Genomic DNA, 13,940 nt, shown 5'->3' with positions numbered 1-13,940 from the left:
GAGTGAAAACCTTAAACCATTTGGGCTGTCAACTCACAGCTGGTGGAAAGTTCTGATGAGCCCAAAGTACTGCCACGTCCATTACATACCGACACCACCATGTGTGGACAACTGAGCCCATGGACAGTGCCTATATGCAAGACGTGGATCCTGAATATCCACTGCTCTACTTGCTGATCCTCCGACACTCTCTCTCTATATATATATCACTCTTGAGACCAAACATAATTGCCACAACCACTTACTACATCATTTTCTACTACCTAGTACCTACTTGATCACTCATAGCCTATTAGTGAGTTCCATATATAAAAGCTCTTTGATAATGGCAGCCTCATCTGCAATGCAATCCATATTGGCAAGCCCTTTGACCCGTGTAGTTTCTAACAGGTCTACTAGGTTAAACCAGTTTCTAATTCCCACTAGTTATATGCCAAATTTGCTAAGACATGCTAGCATCCAAGTGCGTTGCATGGCAAAGGTAATGAAATCTATGCATCATGATAAATTTTTATTCTTATTTTTGTCGAAAACTCAAAACCTGATGGAAATAATTTAATATTCATATGATTATGATATGCTGATTTATTTCTAAGTAAAGTTCATGACCTTAAGATTCATTTTCTTTGCACTTTGCAGAAGGAGCAACCAGAGTCTGAGACAATTACACCACCTCAATCATCACCCAAGGTAGTTACCCTTAACCCAAGAGATACTTCCAACTCTTTTTTCTTATTCTTTTTTCGCTCATTAACCCTAGATATACAATGACAATATTTCTTGAAAATTTATTTTTTTTAGCAATTAGTTTAAGCACACAAAATTATTCATTAATTTTTTCACAACTTTCTGAGCAAATTATAACTAGAGCAAAATTGCTTTCACATAAATTTATTGTCGATCCAAATTTAATTATACACAACTTAAAATATGTCACCTTGATTTTGTGAAAAAAAATTCTTTTAAGTTTATTTATTTTTTTACTTTCTTAGTTATTCTATATATGGGCACAGTTATAACCAGTAACATGACTTATTCATATGGAAGTAACATAATTCTTACTTGGGTCTACTAAATGATCATACTTTTACTAAGCATTAAACACAATAAGTTATTTCAATAGTTATGAAAAATGTTGTTGACAATTATGTGTATAACATAATTTAAATTATTTGTGATGTGTTTTACTATGATTGACAGGTCAGCACAAACTTCTCTAACCTGTTTGCGTTCAGTGGGCCTGCACCGGAAAGGATCAATGGCAGGCTAGCAATGATTGGGTTTGTTTCTGCAATGGCAGTGGAGTTATCCAATGGTCAAGGTGTGTTTGCCCAGATATCCAACGGTGGGATCCCTTGGTTCTTAGGAACTAGCATTGTGCTCAGTCTTGCATCTCTGATTCCTTTGTTTAAGGGAATTAGCGTGGAGTCCAAGTCAGATGGGTTCATGACCTCAGATGCTGAGATGTGGAATGGGAGGTTTGCCATGTTGGGTTTGGTTGCACTAGCCCTTACAGAGTATGCTAAGGGTGGAACTCTTATTTAGGTTTTTGATGTGCTAACTTAGGCCAACTTGTGTAAAATAATAATTAATTTCCATGTGATTTGGAAAGCAGCTTATGTAATCTATTTTTCAGTAAATTGGATTTCAATTTTATAAAGGAATTGAAATTTATATGCAAATGAGTTATAAAAAGTAGTGGTCCTCTCTAAATATGTTTGCCTACTCTTGTCGTTGCTGTATTACATTGTCAAATGACTCGTTCCGACTTGTGCCTCATTAACCATATATCATCACTTAAATATAAAAACACAACCCAAATGAATGAATGAACATGGTAAAGTTGTGGGTTTTCTTGGAAAATTATGGTATAAAAATGGAATTGAGCATCATCTTTTATTCATTACATTAAATATTTCAAATTTATGTGTGGGAAAGGTCTTTGCAGTGTAGCAAACATATGAACAGAAAGAATTTTTTTGATGAATATGAATAGAAAGAATTAGAAGCATACATTTACTCATTCAAATGTTTACACATGCACCAAGAGGCAACAAATTAGTGAAGCTCTTCAGATTCAAGCCTCCAAAGTCCCAAAAAACTTTCACTACAAATCTTTGAAGATGAAGGAAATTCATCAAAATCATTCTTCCAAGTCTCAAAGTTCTACTAGAATCAAGCTTCAAAGCCTCCAGAAACTTCAAAGATTTTGATCCATCAAATCTTCATCAGATTCAAGCTCTCAAGCCCCGAAGGATTTCCATCACAAATCTTCGAAGATCAAGAAAATTCAAAGAACCCACGTAGAACGTGAAGAACAAGAAATCTCTAACAAGGACATAGCTAGAGATTCATTGCAATTTCATTCCAAAGATTGTTCAATCCACTTTCCAATCCAAGTGGAGGATATCTTGTGTTCGAGTCAAGACTACATTGATGCAATACTTGAATTGAAGACTCTTCTAAGGAGATCAAATTAGAGGATTATTCTATTGTATTAGAATCTAAATATAGAGAACTGTACCAATTAATTCATCAATACAAATTTACACATTTGAAATGTTTGTTTGTTTAGACCCCTTTAAAACAAATTGCTTAAACCTAGTGAATTAGTCAAGTAGTTACTTAAGTTAATTATGATCTGGGTTAAATAGCAAAATATTATGTCATGCAGTGTGGAAAACTAAATGTGACAATGATATGATTACCCAGAAAAACCAATGAAATAAACTATTTTAAGGTTAAAACCTGAGGAGGATTTGATCTAACTATCCTCAAGGTAAACAAATCCACTAGAAAGAATTAAAATTTACAAAATATTTAACCCTAAATCTAATGCTACCACAAGTAGAACTTACTAAGATGACCACGTGCAGCTCTGACTTCACGGAATCTTCTCTTTTGGATGTCCTGAGCACAAGCTCCTACGCTTCTAACTTTGAGATCTCAATTAAGGTTTAAATCACCAGTTTTTGATCTTGTAGTAGCAACTAGATTCCACTAACTCTAGATTGTAAATCTAGTTATGGTAGACATTTGTAGAGTTAGAAGGTTATAGAACCTCACAGATTTCACAAGAGTAATTCACAAGTCGTCCAAAAGTCATCAAAACGTAGTTAGAGTTTTCCTTTTATACTTAGAAGTGTTGGACTGAAACCCTAAATGTTATCGCGAGCTTGGGCCTAATTTAAATTCTGCAGAATTTGATTTACTGTGATTTTCGATTGGTTGGATCTAATTTTCGATGGGTCGAGCTTCATATAACTTGAACTCTCATTTCTGCAGCTTGAATGTTCTTGAATCTTGATTTGAATCTTGAGCAATGTCTAACACTTAATTTAGACATGTTTTTGTTCTCAGTTTGCCAACATATACAAAATAGGAATCTAAACATTTAATCCTAAATCTTCAGGACCTAACATAAAACATATTCAATTTTTTGATTTTTAAACTTGAGATTTTGTGTTTGCAAACCTCTCTCATGTTTAGTGTATAAGAATGATTGTAATTGCTGGATTTTTTGGTGTAGTGCTGTTGTATTGTAGTAACTTGGATGAGTTTGAATGAGTCTATTTATAGGCTCAATGGGTCTCACGAAATTATTACCCAAAATAATATGATTAATTTGGTCCATAATGCTGATGTAGTGGGTGTTACAAGATTAATTTTTGAACATAAATTTGATAGGCTAGAGTTACACAATTAAATAAATGAGATAAGAAGTTTTTGAAGAATGAATAAGCCCAAACGGCTAGTCCATTAAGTGAGTGAATGACTCTTTATTTTTTCATAAAAAAATGTCATTTTTACTCTTCTTTTTTTTTTAGATAATTACAACATGTTACTAATTCCGTAACTCGAACCCTTTCCCCCCAAGCACTTTGTACATGGGGAGGTATCAATTCAACTACAAGGCCTTTGACATGTCATTTTTACTCGGTAATGAATATGGAAATAATTTCTGCATGTATCTAGTTCAATATTTGCTCCAATACATATCAACCCATTAATCACCACAATTAAAAATAATAAAAGAGTCTTTCTCCTTTTCAATGTGAGATTAAACATTTCATTAACTATTTATCTTCTATTTAACTCTCATATATTTATATTATCATATTTATTCATTTTTGTTAAAATATATGTGGTTCACTTGCTAGGAACATATGTCATTCTTTTTTATGTAATTGGTTAATCCTTTGACAAAACGCACTTTGTTTGTAATTTGGTAGATCTAGGATGTTTTTAATACTTCAAGAAACAAGGTTTTAAGATCAAATGTTAAAACCATGCAAGTCTGTTCAAAAAACAAGTTGAAGAAGTGTTTGTCATTAAAACTCGACAGCTGGCTCGACAGCTTCATCTATCGAGCTTTAATAAGCTGTTCCAGCCCCATGACTAGACAACATCTCGACACCTCTAGCTGTCGAGGTTTAAGGAAAACAAATTTTCAGATTTGTTTTGATTCCAATCCGCGGATATGTCTTTGGGTCTTCTTTTCTCACAACCCTAGACATATAAAATGATTATTTTAAGGGCCGTCACAGTAGACAGAGAAGTTGCACAAGTATTGAGTAAAGTTTGTTCAAGCAATTTGTGACCGGAGACAAAGGTTGCCTTAGTTCATCTCTTTATGAAGAAGTTGTTGTGTCTGTGCACCGTAGGATTTTGTAACCAAACATCTTCTTGTTCTTTATTGTGAGGATGAACTGAAGAACTTTGTAGTCAACATCTTTCTCAAGTTGGTGATTGAAGTCGTGTACTAGGAACTGTGCAATTGGTTAGTCACGTACTAGGAGCCGTGCATTGAAAATGAGAGATTGTCACTATAGAATAAGTTTAATTGGGTATTGAGGTAAGAGTTCAACTGTAGGTTGATATAAGGTATTGAGATTCCTTTACTTGTAACAGCTTGTTGTGATAATAGTAGATTCTCGGGAGTGGTGACCTTAAAATCATCCGGTGGGGTTTTTGCCTTGAAAGTTTTCCCCATTCATAAACAAATCACCGTATCAATTTATTTTCTGCTGCACTTTAGTTTAATTGGTGATTTGTTTGTTCTACCACGCGTTTGCATGTTAAATTGGTTAATTAATTGAACTTGGCTAATTAATCAATTAATCTATCACAAGGGGTCAATACGTTTTTGGCCTATCAATTTTAATTAAATAATATTAAAAAATGCTCCAACATATTGAATTTTTCAAATTTATATGTGGGAAGGATTCTACAGTGTAGCAAACATATGAACAAAAAGAATGATCGAGAAGAATACATTTACTTTTTCATATATTTCATATGCACCAAGAATATGAATCTCTCTTGTCGTAACATTATGCGCTGCACCCATTATGGATCAAGGAGAAGTCCATGCATGATCAAACCACCATTGTGGCGCTTATGAGTTACATGTTTGAGCAGATGATAGTCATTCTAGGATCCTCTTTTCTTCTTCTTTTCTCGTTGTATTTGAATACCTTGTTCATTGGGCTTCAAATTTTGATTGTTTTTAATTTAATATTGATTTATTGGGCTGGTTTTTACATCTTTTATGATCTACATATCCTTTAGTTTTTCAACATCTTCAGAAAAATCTTACAAAAATTGTTCTTTTTCTACGAAGGAGTACATGTGAGAAGGCAAGTCTTTTTAAAATTATAGAGAATGAGATTTGATTGTCTCGTCTTTTGATTTATCACAAACAAACAAAAAAAATGTAAAAGTTTGAATAGTTTAAGCGAAGAAAAATAAAGTTCTTGCAAATTTTAAAGAGGAAACCAATAGTTTAACTTTAGTCTAAGATGACACAGTTAAAGTAACCCATATATCTCTTTGTGATCATGGTATGTTCAGACAATCTAATTCGACCCTGATTAGGAATGATGTCGTAATGGTAAAAGGAAATGCAAGTTCATTAAAATTTTGAACTGGGAGTTTAGCAAAATTATATTAAAAAAAAAGAAAAAAAAGATGAGTTCCTTCGAGCAGCTTTTCCTACCACAACTGGAAACCAGAATCCACCCAAATGACATTCGACGAGAAACTGCACTCAGAAAATGACGTAGAAAAGAACAATGAAATAGATGATGGACTAGCTAAAAGGGGGAAGTTTGCAAATTGATAGAATTTTTGTCCACGAGTCTTGCCCGAGTTTTGTGTATGAAAAATATCTTTGGATGTTTGTCAAGTAGGCACTCTTAGAAATATTTGTAACAAATTATGTACTCTCTTAAAATTTTTATTTGATTTAATAAAATTTCCCCTTTATACCAAAAGTAATAAAGAAAATAATACAAATAGTCCACGCTGCTCGTTTAAACGAATCAAACAGTATATCTTTTGAGTATCAAAGTTTGGTAGTGAGAGTACAGAACCGTGGCACAATGTGAGAGGTGAGTTAGACTATAGAAATGTGGAATGGTCTAGTCCCTTCCCTTCAAAGTGAAAACCTCGGAAGCAATATGGGCCTCAAACTCAGTGGTAGAAAGTTATGGTGAAGGAGAGCGCCATGTCTATTGCTTACACCACCGTGTGTGGACAAATGAACCCACGTGAACCAATGTCCTTTTGAAAATATATATGGAAAGACGTGGCTCCTTAAATATCCACTGCTCTCTGCCTTAGTGCTCTCCCTTCCAACACACTCTCTATATAATGTCACTTCCAGGCCTAACATTAATGCCACAACAACCACTTTTAGTACCTCAATTCCTAGTGCTTATAGCTGCTACTTGACCATCCATAGCCTACTCCATTAAGCTAGCTCTAATTAGCAATGGCAGCCTCATCTGCAATGCAATCCATCTTAGCAAGACCACCTTTGAATCGTGTAGTTTCAAACAGGTCTACTAATAGGGTGAACCAGTTTCTAATTCCCACTAGTTATGTGCCACATTTGCCCAGATATGCTAATAGCATGCGAGTCCGTTGCATGGCAGAGGTAATGAAAAGTCTAGTTTGTTTTTCTTTTTGTGGAAATATCAAAAAGTTTGATAGAAATTATTTAATAAACATGATCTGCTAATTGATTTCTATGTAAAGATTCTGACTGTATGATTCCATGGCATTTCGCTTTGCAGGAGGACCAGCAGGAGCAGCCAAAGCCAACTTCACCTTCACCACCTCAGCCACAACAAACCCCTCGTCCTGCCCCTAAGGTACCTACCCTTAACCCAAAAGATTAAAGATACTTCTTTCTTTGTTATTGATTCTAATTCTATTATGGATTTTGTTAATGTGTGTCCTAAGGGCACACAATAATAAATCACTTTTGAAAATATTTTCTCATGAGAAATTGAAAAAAGTATTGACAGTTTTTTCAATTTTAGAGAAAATGTTTCCAAAAATGAAAAGTATAATGTGTGCCCTTAGGACACATATTAACCAAACCCATCTATTATACATTACTTAAAATATCTCACCTTGATTTTGTGAAAAAGTTTGTCTAATTATACACTTTAATTTAAAACTTTTTAGGTAATGTTACAGACTTAATTAGAACAATTAATCTAAGATGTAGAGGTATTTCTTTGACAAAGAAGTAGAGATACGTCTTCAAGTATAGGTAGGCTACAACACGCGTAATTCTTTAAATACTAGATACAAAATAGCGTTCCCTAAAATTAAATAATAATAAAATACAATATAGCATGTATCAATTAATTATTAAATATATTTTTACTTATTTTTTATATATTGTTAAGTAAAATTTAATTTAAGAGTAATAAAGAAAATTAAAAAAAAAAAAATAGATTAGTGTTCATTATCCATTGTCAAGGGATTGATTGGAAAGTATCGGGTATAGATACAGAATTTAGGTAATTAAACAAAAATGAAGTATTTGCACTTTTTAGCTACTGACATGGCAGCATGCCACGAAGTAACATAATTTTTACTTGACTCACTAAAAATATTGCTTCTATTATGCTAAGGTCATGTTAATTGTTGGGAGAAATATTGTTCTACTTATAACTATGTTTTACAACATTGTTGAGAGTATTTTAAAATGTTTCACAATTGGCAGGTTAGCACAAAGTTCTCAGACGTGTTGGCATTTAGTGGACCTGCACCGGAGAGGATCAACGGCAGGCTAGCAATGATTGGCTTTGTTGCTGCATTGGCAGTGGAGGTATCCAATGGCCAAGATATGTTTGACCAGATATCCAATGGTGGAATTCCATGGTTTTTAGGGACTAGCATCGTGCTCTCTCTTGCATCCCTAATTCCTTTGTTCCAGGGAGTTAGTGTAGAGTCCAAGTCAAAGGGTTTGATGACCTCAGAAGCTGAGATGTGGAATGGGAGGTTTGCCATGTTGGGTTTGGTTGCACTAGCCTTTACTGAGTATGTCAAAGGGGGAACCCTTATTTAGGTTTTTGATTTGCTAACTCAGGCCAACTTTTGTAAATGAATATTTAATTTCCATGTAATTTGGAAAGCAACTTATGTAATCCATTTTTTAGTAAATTAGATTTCAATTTTATAAAGGAATAGAAACTTATATGCAAATGAGTCTATCAAACTAGTGGTCCTCTCTAAATTTGTTTGTCTACTCTCGTCGTTGCTATATAACATTATCAAATGACTCTGTCAAGCTTGTGCCATCATTAACCATAAATTATCACTTAAATATAAAAAGACAACCCAAATTAATTACTATACATGAGAAAGTTGTGGTTTAAATTGGAAAATTATGGTATAAAAGTGGAATTGAGCATCATCTCTTATTCATTACATCGAATATTTCAAATTTATGTGTGGGAAGGACTTTAAGGTGTAGCAGACATATGAACATTAAGAATCGGAAGAATACATTTACTCTTTCATATATTTACATATGCACCAAGAGCATGAATCTCTTTGGTCTTAACATTGTGCATAGCATTTGTTATGGATCAAAGAGAAGTTCATGCATGCTCAAAACACCATTGTGGTGCTTATGGGTTACCCCTCCATTAGTGTCTTGTTTCAGCAACCAAGTAATCAAAGAATTGTGTTATTGAAAATGATAATCACTCTTACATTAGAGAAAGCAAATCACATATTTGATATTACTATATTCCGTTGCAGCTGGCCATCTGCTTCAACAACTAGTTAGACATAATTTGTACTAGCCAAAACACAATACATCAAACTTCCCTGCCTATAATCTAATTGAAACAACATACATATTTCAAGAGCTTCTTGCTAAGGGTGGATTAGGACAAACCAAAAACAATTGCCTCCTCAAGAACTAATGACTAAACCCTGCAAGGTTGGACTGAACTAATTTAACACACTATTTTGGTATAAATAAAATAAAATAAAAACATTAATATATTTAAACAAGGGACAACCCTTTTATAGGCAAAATAAAACATTATATAAACAGTGAATAGTGAACAGTAAAATTGAATTTTTTTACTATTCAGAGTAGGTTAGCAATGCATGTGTTGTCTAGAGAGAGATTCATCTCTTGTGGGAAATAGCTAGAGCAAGAGTCAGTCTATTATCAAGAGAATCAAAGCATCTTATATCAAAGCACCTCTCTAATAAGATGAGTGGAGTTGGTGTAGCTTTAGCAAGGAATCAGTGCAGTTTTAATGGGAGATTCATAGGCTGTATATATAACAAATTGGTTGCTTTATTAGTTGGGTTTATATAGGCTTTATTTTAAAAGAAAATTTTGGAATATTTATTTAGGACTTATTATCTTATGAATATGACAATCCATATAAGCAAATTTTTTTTTTTTTTTTTGAGCTAAGATAATAGATACTAGCAAAATTACAATTACGTATAAGCAAATTAAAGTGGGGGAGTTGTGGCTGATTGCTGGTTTAGTCAAATGTATGGGCCATATTAATGGGTTTTGTTTGGGACCGAAACTGCCGGCGCATGATGCTTATGGGCTTGAGTTATTAATGCATAATATTCATGGGCTTTGGGTTGATCACGCAAGACCAAATTTATGGCCAAAGCAATGGAGTTTGGGCGTTGTCTTATATTTGGAACCAAGTGAAAGAGGCTTCACAAGAAGAAGCTCAACGAGGACGCTGACAAATTATTGGGCCGTTGGTGATGAATGGTGATGGGAATGGTGGTGTTCGACAAAATGCCACTGAGAATGAGAATGTTGGTGTCAGTGTGTCACAGAGTGACAAGTCAGTTGAGATTCACAAACGCTAACCAAAAAACTTGTTGATTATAATGATTTGATCACTGATTTATTCACAATTATAAAGAGAAGAAAAGAAAAGGCTGTAGTGTTTGTATGGAGTTAGGAATGCTATCTTGTACATCTAAGCAAACAAAGGGCTTGTAAAGCCACACATTTCCTTCTCCTACCGCTTCGTCTGGTGCCATGATCACCTTCCCATCCTCAAAGCACCAAAAGAAAGCAAGAGAAAACCGGTTTGCCGCCCTGGAAATCCCATAGACCAACAATGTGATAGATTGAACCTGAAATCTTTGAGTTTACGTCACGCCTCAGATTTTATTAGAAAAACAGTTTTGTTTTGGAGTCTCACATTCCCTAATGCCTCACTTGAATCAAATCAAGTGTGAAAAATCATTTAAACAATAAACATTTAAAAATACATTATTACAAACTTTTTTCTTCTTCTTCTTTTTTGGAAAATTAGTTTAACTTCAAATATTTATAATAGAACCAAGTTTGTGCAATCACGCAATGTACCAAAGTTTAACTATCTATAATCAGTAAAAACATAATTAATAAATTTAGAATAAAATTGCAAAATTTAAAAATCTCTCCACAAATGTTAGGGAACAAGAAATAAAAAAAATATTAATTCTTGGTCCTTAATAAGAGTTCTTTTAGGAGAGAAAGTCTCATATTTGTTGCTTTTGGTAAAAGGTACTTTGTCATGGCATGAAGGTTGGACTTCAGCATATATGTAAAGCCCAAACTCAATAGGTTTAAGTCTTTTCCTTCAAGTAATGTCCAAAATATATTATATTAACTACTCAAAGAAACTATCAAATATGTTATCACCTCTAATATATAGACACACACTAGTCCAAATCCTTGGCCATAGACTAAAAGTTATAAATGGCCTGCCTGGCCCTAGCACATGGGTAGATGTGGATAGTCTTAAAGCCTTTCTTTTCAGCATGGCAGGGGTATATAATATAACGTGTAAAGGAATAACATATTACAAATTATCATTTTATCTTTTCACTTTCTACCATAGAATCCCTGCACAATCTTATGATAGTGGTGTCAACTTTTCAGAACCTTTCACGAGTAGCTGGCTAAGACACTAAAAAACGAAAACACAATATGAATTCTATCTTTTTGGTTGGACCCATATATGATATGGGATCTTCTCTTCTCTATTCTCTCTCCATCCACATTGCTTTTTCAATGTTGAAGACAAGTTGTTATTGTGGTTGTTGGGAGGTATTAGTTTCGGAAGTGTGAATTAAGGGAGGTAGATATGGGCCTTAGCCTGTTCCACAAGATCCATTCAGATATGTCTCTTGTTGTTCCAACTAATAAGTAATGTTGTAAAGTTAGGATATGATATTTTTCATAAATATTGATGTGGTGGAATGTAATTGGAGTAACATTCTTCTCTGTCTTAAGACGCCATTTTTATTTAATATCAATTATAATTGATTACAGTGGACACTAGACATACACAACCAATATGGGATAAAAAAAATTTTTTTAGTAAACAGTAATACTTATTAGAACACACACGAAAATAGTAATATTAGTGTTTTAAACTGGGTAATTGTGTTTTGGTTAAATGATGTATTATAAACCCAGTTTAAAACACTAATATTACTATTTTTGTGTGTATTCTAATGAGTATTACTGTTTAATCGTAACAAAAATCATAACTAATTTTGTCAATAATTGAAAAAAATAATGTCATAAAAAATGTTTAAAATTATTATAAATTATATTACAAAAAAAGACTTACAAAATCACGTGAATGAAATTATTGCCTCTTTTAAATTATTATTAGTTGATTAGTGACACCTTAATTTGTATAATGTATATAATAAAATTTATAATATTTCTAACATTAATTAAGTTGTGAAAAATATTGCATTAGCATATTTACAGCCCCTTTGGCTTTAATGAATTGATAGGGAAGAGATCACATCACATCATACGGGTCGGTGAGTTACAGCTCCAGTGTCTTCAAAGCATTGTAGCTTTGGTGGGTAGTAACATCAACTCATAGCACTTGGATAAAGAAAGAAAGTCAGCAACATATACAATTAGCCATTAAAGCTTTTTGCTTTCTCTTGGGGAGTTAGAACTCTAGTGTCTGCAAAGCGTTGTAGCTTGCTTGGGTGTGTTGAAAGTTGTAACATCAATTCAATAGTAGTGAGAAGAAGAAACAAAATGTACAATAAAATTAAACTACAAAAGGGTCTTTTTCTTTGTCTTGGTGCCATCAACCAGAGCATCTTAGCTATAGTGAAAGTTTGCGGAGGTTAGCACCGCAATTTTGGGTTTCAACTTTTAATAAGGCCACTGTTTGTTTGTCTCTCACAAGATAAAAGTAAGCTCTTTTCGCTAAATGACATTAAACAGGATTTAGTCCTAGCTTTTTTGTACAATAACAAGGCCTGGCCTTAATTTCAACAAAAAAAAAAAAAACAGGGCCTGGCATTGAATAAAGACTTATATAGTCTAAAATTTAATTAACTATTCAATATTTTGGGAGTAAAAAAATTGATATACCATCCCTATTACACATATAATAGCGACTCTCACTAATTAAATTTAGAATGAGACTTATTTTCATATAAGAGAAGGGAGTACTTCATTTTATACTCTCGGAGTCTTAAATCATTTTTCCTCTTAACCTTGTTTGTCGACTTTGTTTTGTTTTATATCCACACGTTATAAGTGTGTGACACTCTTTTTTTCTTTAATTTAGCCAACTGCACACTCATTCATAGAGTTTTAACCTAAGAGGGAACAAACAAACAAAAAGAATTATCAGTGAGTGGTCCGGCTTTGGGCTATTTGTTCATAAAAAAAAAAATCTAAACTTTGATGTTACATTGTTAGTGGATGGCCTAAACTGAACAACTAGAATCTTTGTTTTTCTTGTGAGTGACTGTGTCTATTTTTATTCTTTATAACTTTTTCTCATTCTTACTATTTGAATGTGATATGATATGGTATCTTTCACAAGCCATGTAATGTTCACAAGACCAAGGACAGAGTCAGAGTTTTGAGTTAAGTGGGGCGGCGAGTTAAGTGGGGCAGCTTTACTGTTGATTGCGTGTAGCAATTTCAACCTTTGACTTTGCTACTACTTAGCTGTTGAGATTTTTTTTTTGGTATTAGTAAGAACGAAATTATTTTTGTTTAGAATTTTTTAAATGATAGGGTTGTTTATTTTAAATAAAATTGGTTAATTGAGCTTAATTTTTTTTTTAAAAGTTTTACTATTGATAATTTTTGGGCTTGTGTATTTTGTTTTGGATTTTAGATCTATAAATTTTTTTATAGTCACTAAAATGAGGAAAATACTAGCACTATAAACTTTTTTATAAATTATTGATGTAATAAATAGTTACTAGTAAGTAAAAAAATATGATGCGAATAGTGGGTCCATGTGTGAACCAATAGTTTGTAAAAATGTTGTAAAAAAATTTGTAAGTATAACATTACTCTTAAAAGAATCAATAATATTGTTTACAGGAAAAAAAATATAATTTTATAAAACAAAATTGCTAAAATTAATACACACATATATATATATATTAATTTTTTTTTTTTTTTTAAATTAGGGGGTGGCATTGCCCCCCACCCAAAGTACGTCCCTGCACAAGACCAATGTGAATTGTGAAGTACTTTAAAAGGCCCTCGACTCAGCAGATAGTATCAGCCACTCATTTCCTTTTCCTTATTTACTCAGCAAAAGTCTTGTCTATGTGAAACATTTGACACCGCAATAGCATGCTCAAAT

At 33.1% G+C, this 13,940-nt stretch overlaps 2 protein-coding genes across 3 annotated transcripts; both read left to right on the top strand.

Annotated features, from left to right (window-relative positions):
- Positions 1-236: 236 nt before the first annotated feature.
- LOC142624134 (early light-induced protein 1, chloroplastic-like) lies at positions 237-1,682 on the top strand. The gene is made up of 3 exons (XM_075797645.1): positions 237-481; positions 640-690; positions 1,201-1,682. The coding sequence occupies exons 1-3, from the start codon at positions 326-328 to the stop codon at positions 1,543-1,545; spliced, it is 552 nt and encodes a 183-aa protein (XP_075653760.1). The 5' UTR covers positions 237-325; the 3' UTR covers positions 1,546-1,682.
- Positions 1,683-6,612: 4,930 nt separating this feature from the next.
- LOC142623784 (early light-induced protein, chloroplastic-like) lies at positions 6,613-8,505 on the top strand. Of its 2 annotated transcripts, none has more exons than XM_075797243.1 (3): positions 6,613-6,940; positions 7,080-7,157; positions 8,024-8,505. In XM_075797243.1, exons 1-3 carry the CDS (start codon positions 6,776-6,778, stop codon positions 8,366-8,368), a joined length of 588 nt encoding a protein of 195 aa, XP_075653358.1. In that variant the 5' UTR covers positions 6,613-6,775; the 3' UTR covers positions 8,369-8,505. The 2 variants fall into 2 exon arrangements, with proteins under 2 accessions (XP_075653358.1, XP_075653359.1); XM_075797244.1 differs by having other exon boundaries at positions 6,657-6,940; positions 7,092-7,157.
- The last annotated feature ends 5,435 nt before the right edge of the window (positions 8,506-13,940 follow it).

Source organism: Castanea sativa, chromosome 2 (genome assembly GCF_040712315.1).
Source record: "Castanea sativa cultivar Marrone di Chiusa Pesio chromosome 2, ASM4071231v1".
In the NCBI taxonomy this organism is placed as follows: domain Eukaryota; kingdom Viridiplantae; phylum Streptophyta; class Magnoliopsida; order Fagales; family Fagaceae; genus Castanea; species Castanea sativa.
The sequence above is the reverse complement of the archived record's forward strand: the minus strand, read 5'-3'. Positions and strand labels throughout refer to the sequence as shown.

What these genes read in the sequence shown, in the direction of transcription:
- LOC142623784 (XM_075797243.1), top strand. Translation starts at nt 6,776, where the DNA reads ATGGCAGCCTCATCTGCAATGCAATCCATCTTAGCAAGACCACCTTTG. An exon ending in GAGTCCGTTGCATGGCAGAG is followed by an intron (nt 6,941 to 7,079) that starts GTAATGAAAAGT and finishes TTCGCTTTGCAG; the next exon opens with GAGGACCAGCAGGAGCAGCC. An exon ending in CCCCTCGTCCTGCCCCTAAG is followed by an intron (nt 7,158 to 8,023) that starts GTACCTACCCTT and finishes CACAATTGGCAG; the next exon opens with GTTAGCACAAAGTTCTCAGA.
- LOC142624134 (XM_075797645.1), top strand. Translation starts at nt 326, where the DNA reads ATGGCAGCCTCATCTGCAATGCAATCCATATTGGCAAGCCCTTTGACC. An exon ending in AAGTGCGTTGCATGGCAAAG is followed by an intron (nt 482 to 639) that starts GTAATGAAATCT and finishes TGCACTTTGCAG; the next exon opens with AAGGAGCAACCAGAGTCTGA. An exon ending in CACCTCAATCATCACCCAAG is followed by an intron (nt 691 to 1,200) that starts GTAGTTACCCTT and finishes TATGATTGACAG; the next exon opens with GTCAGCACAAACTTCTCTAA.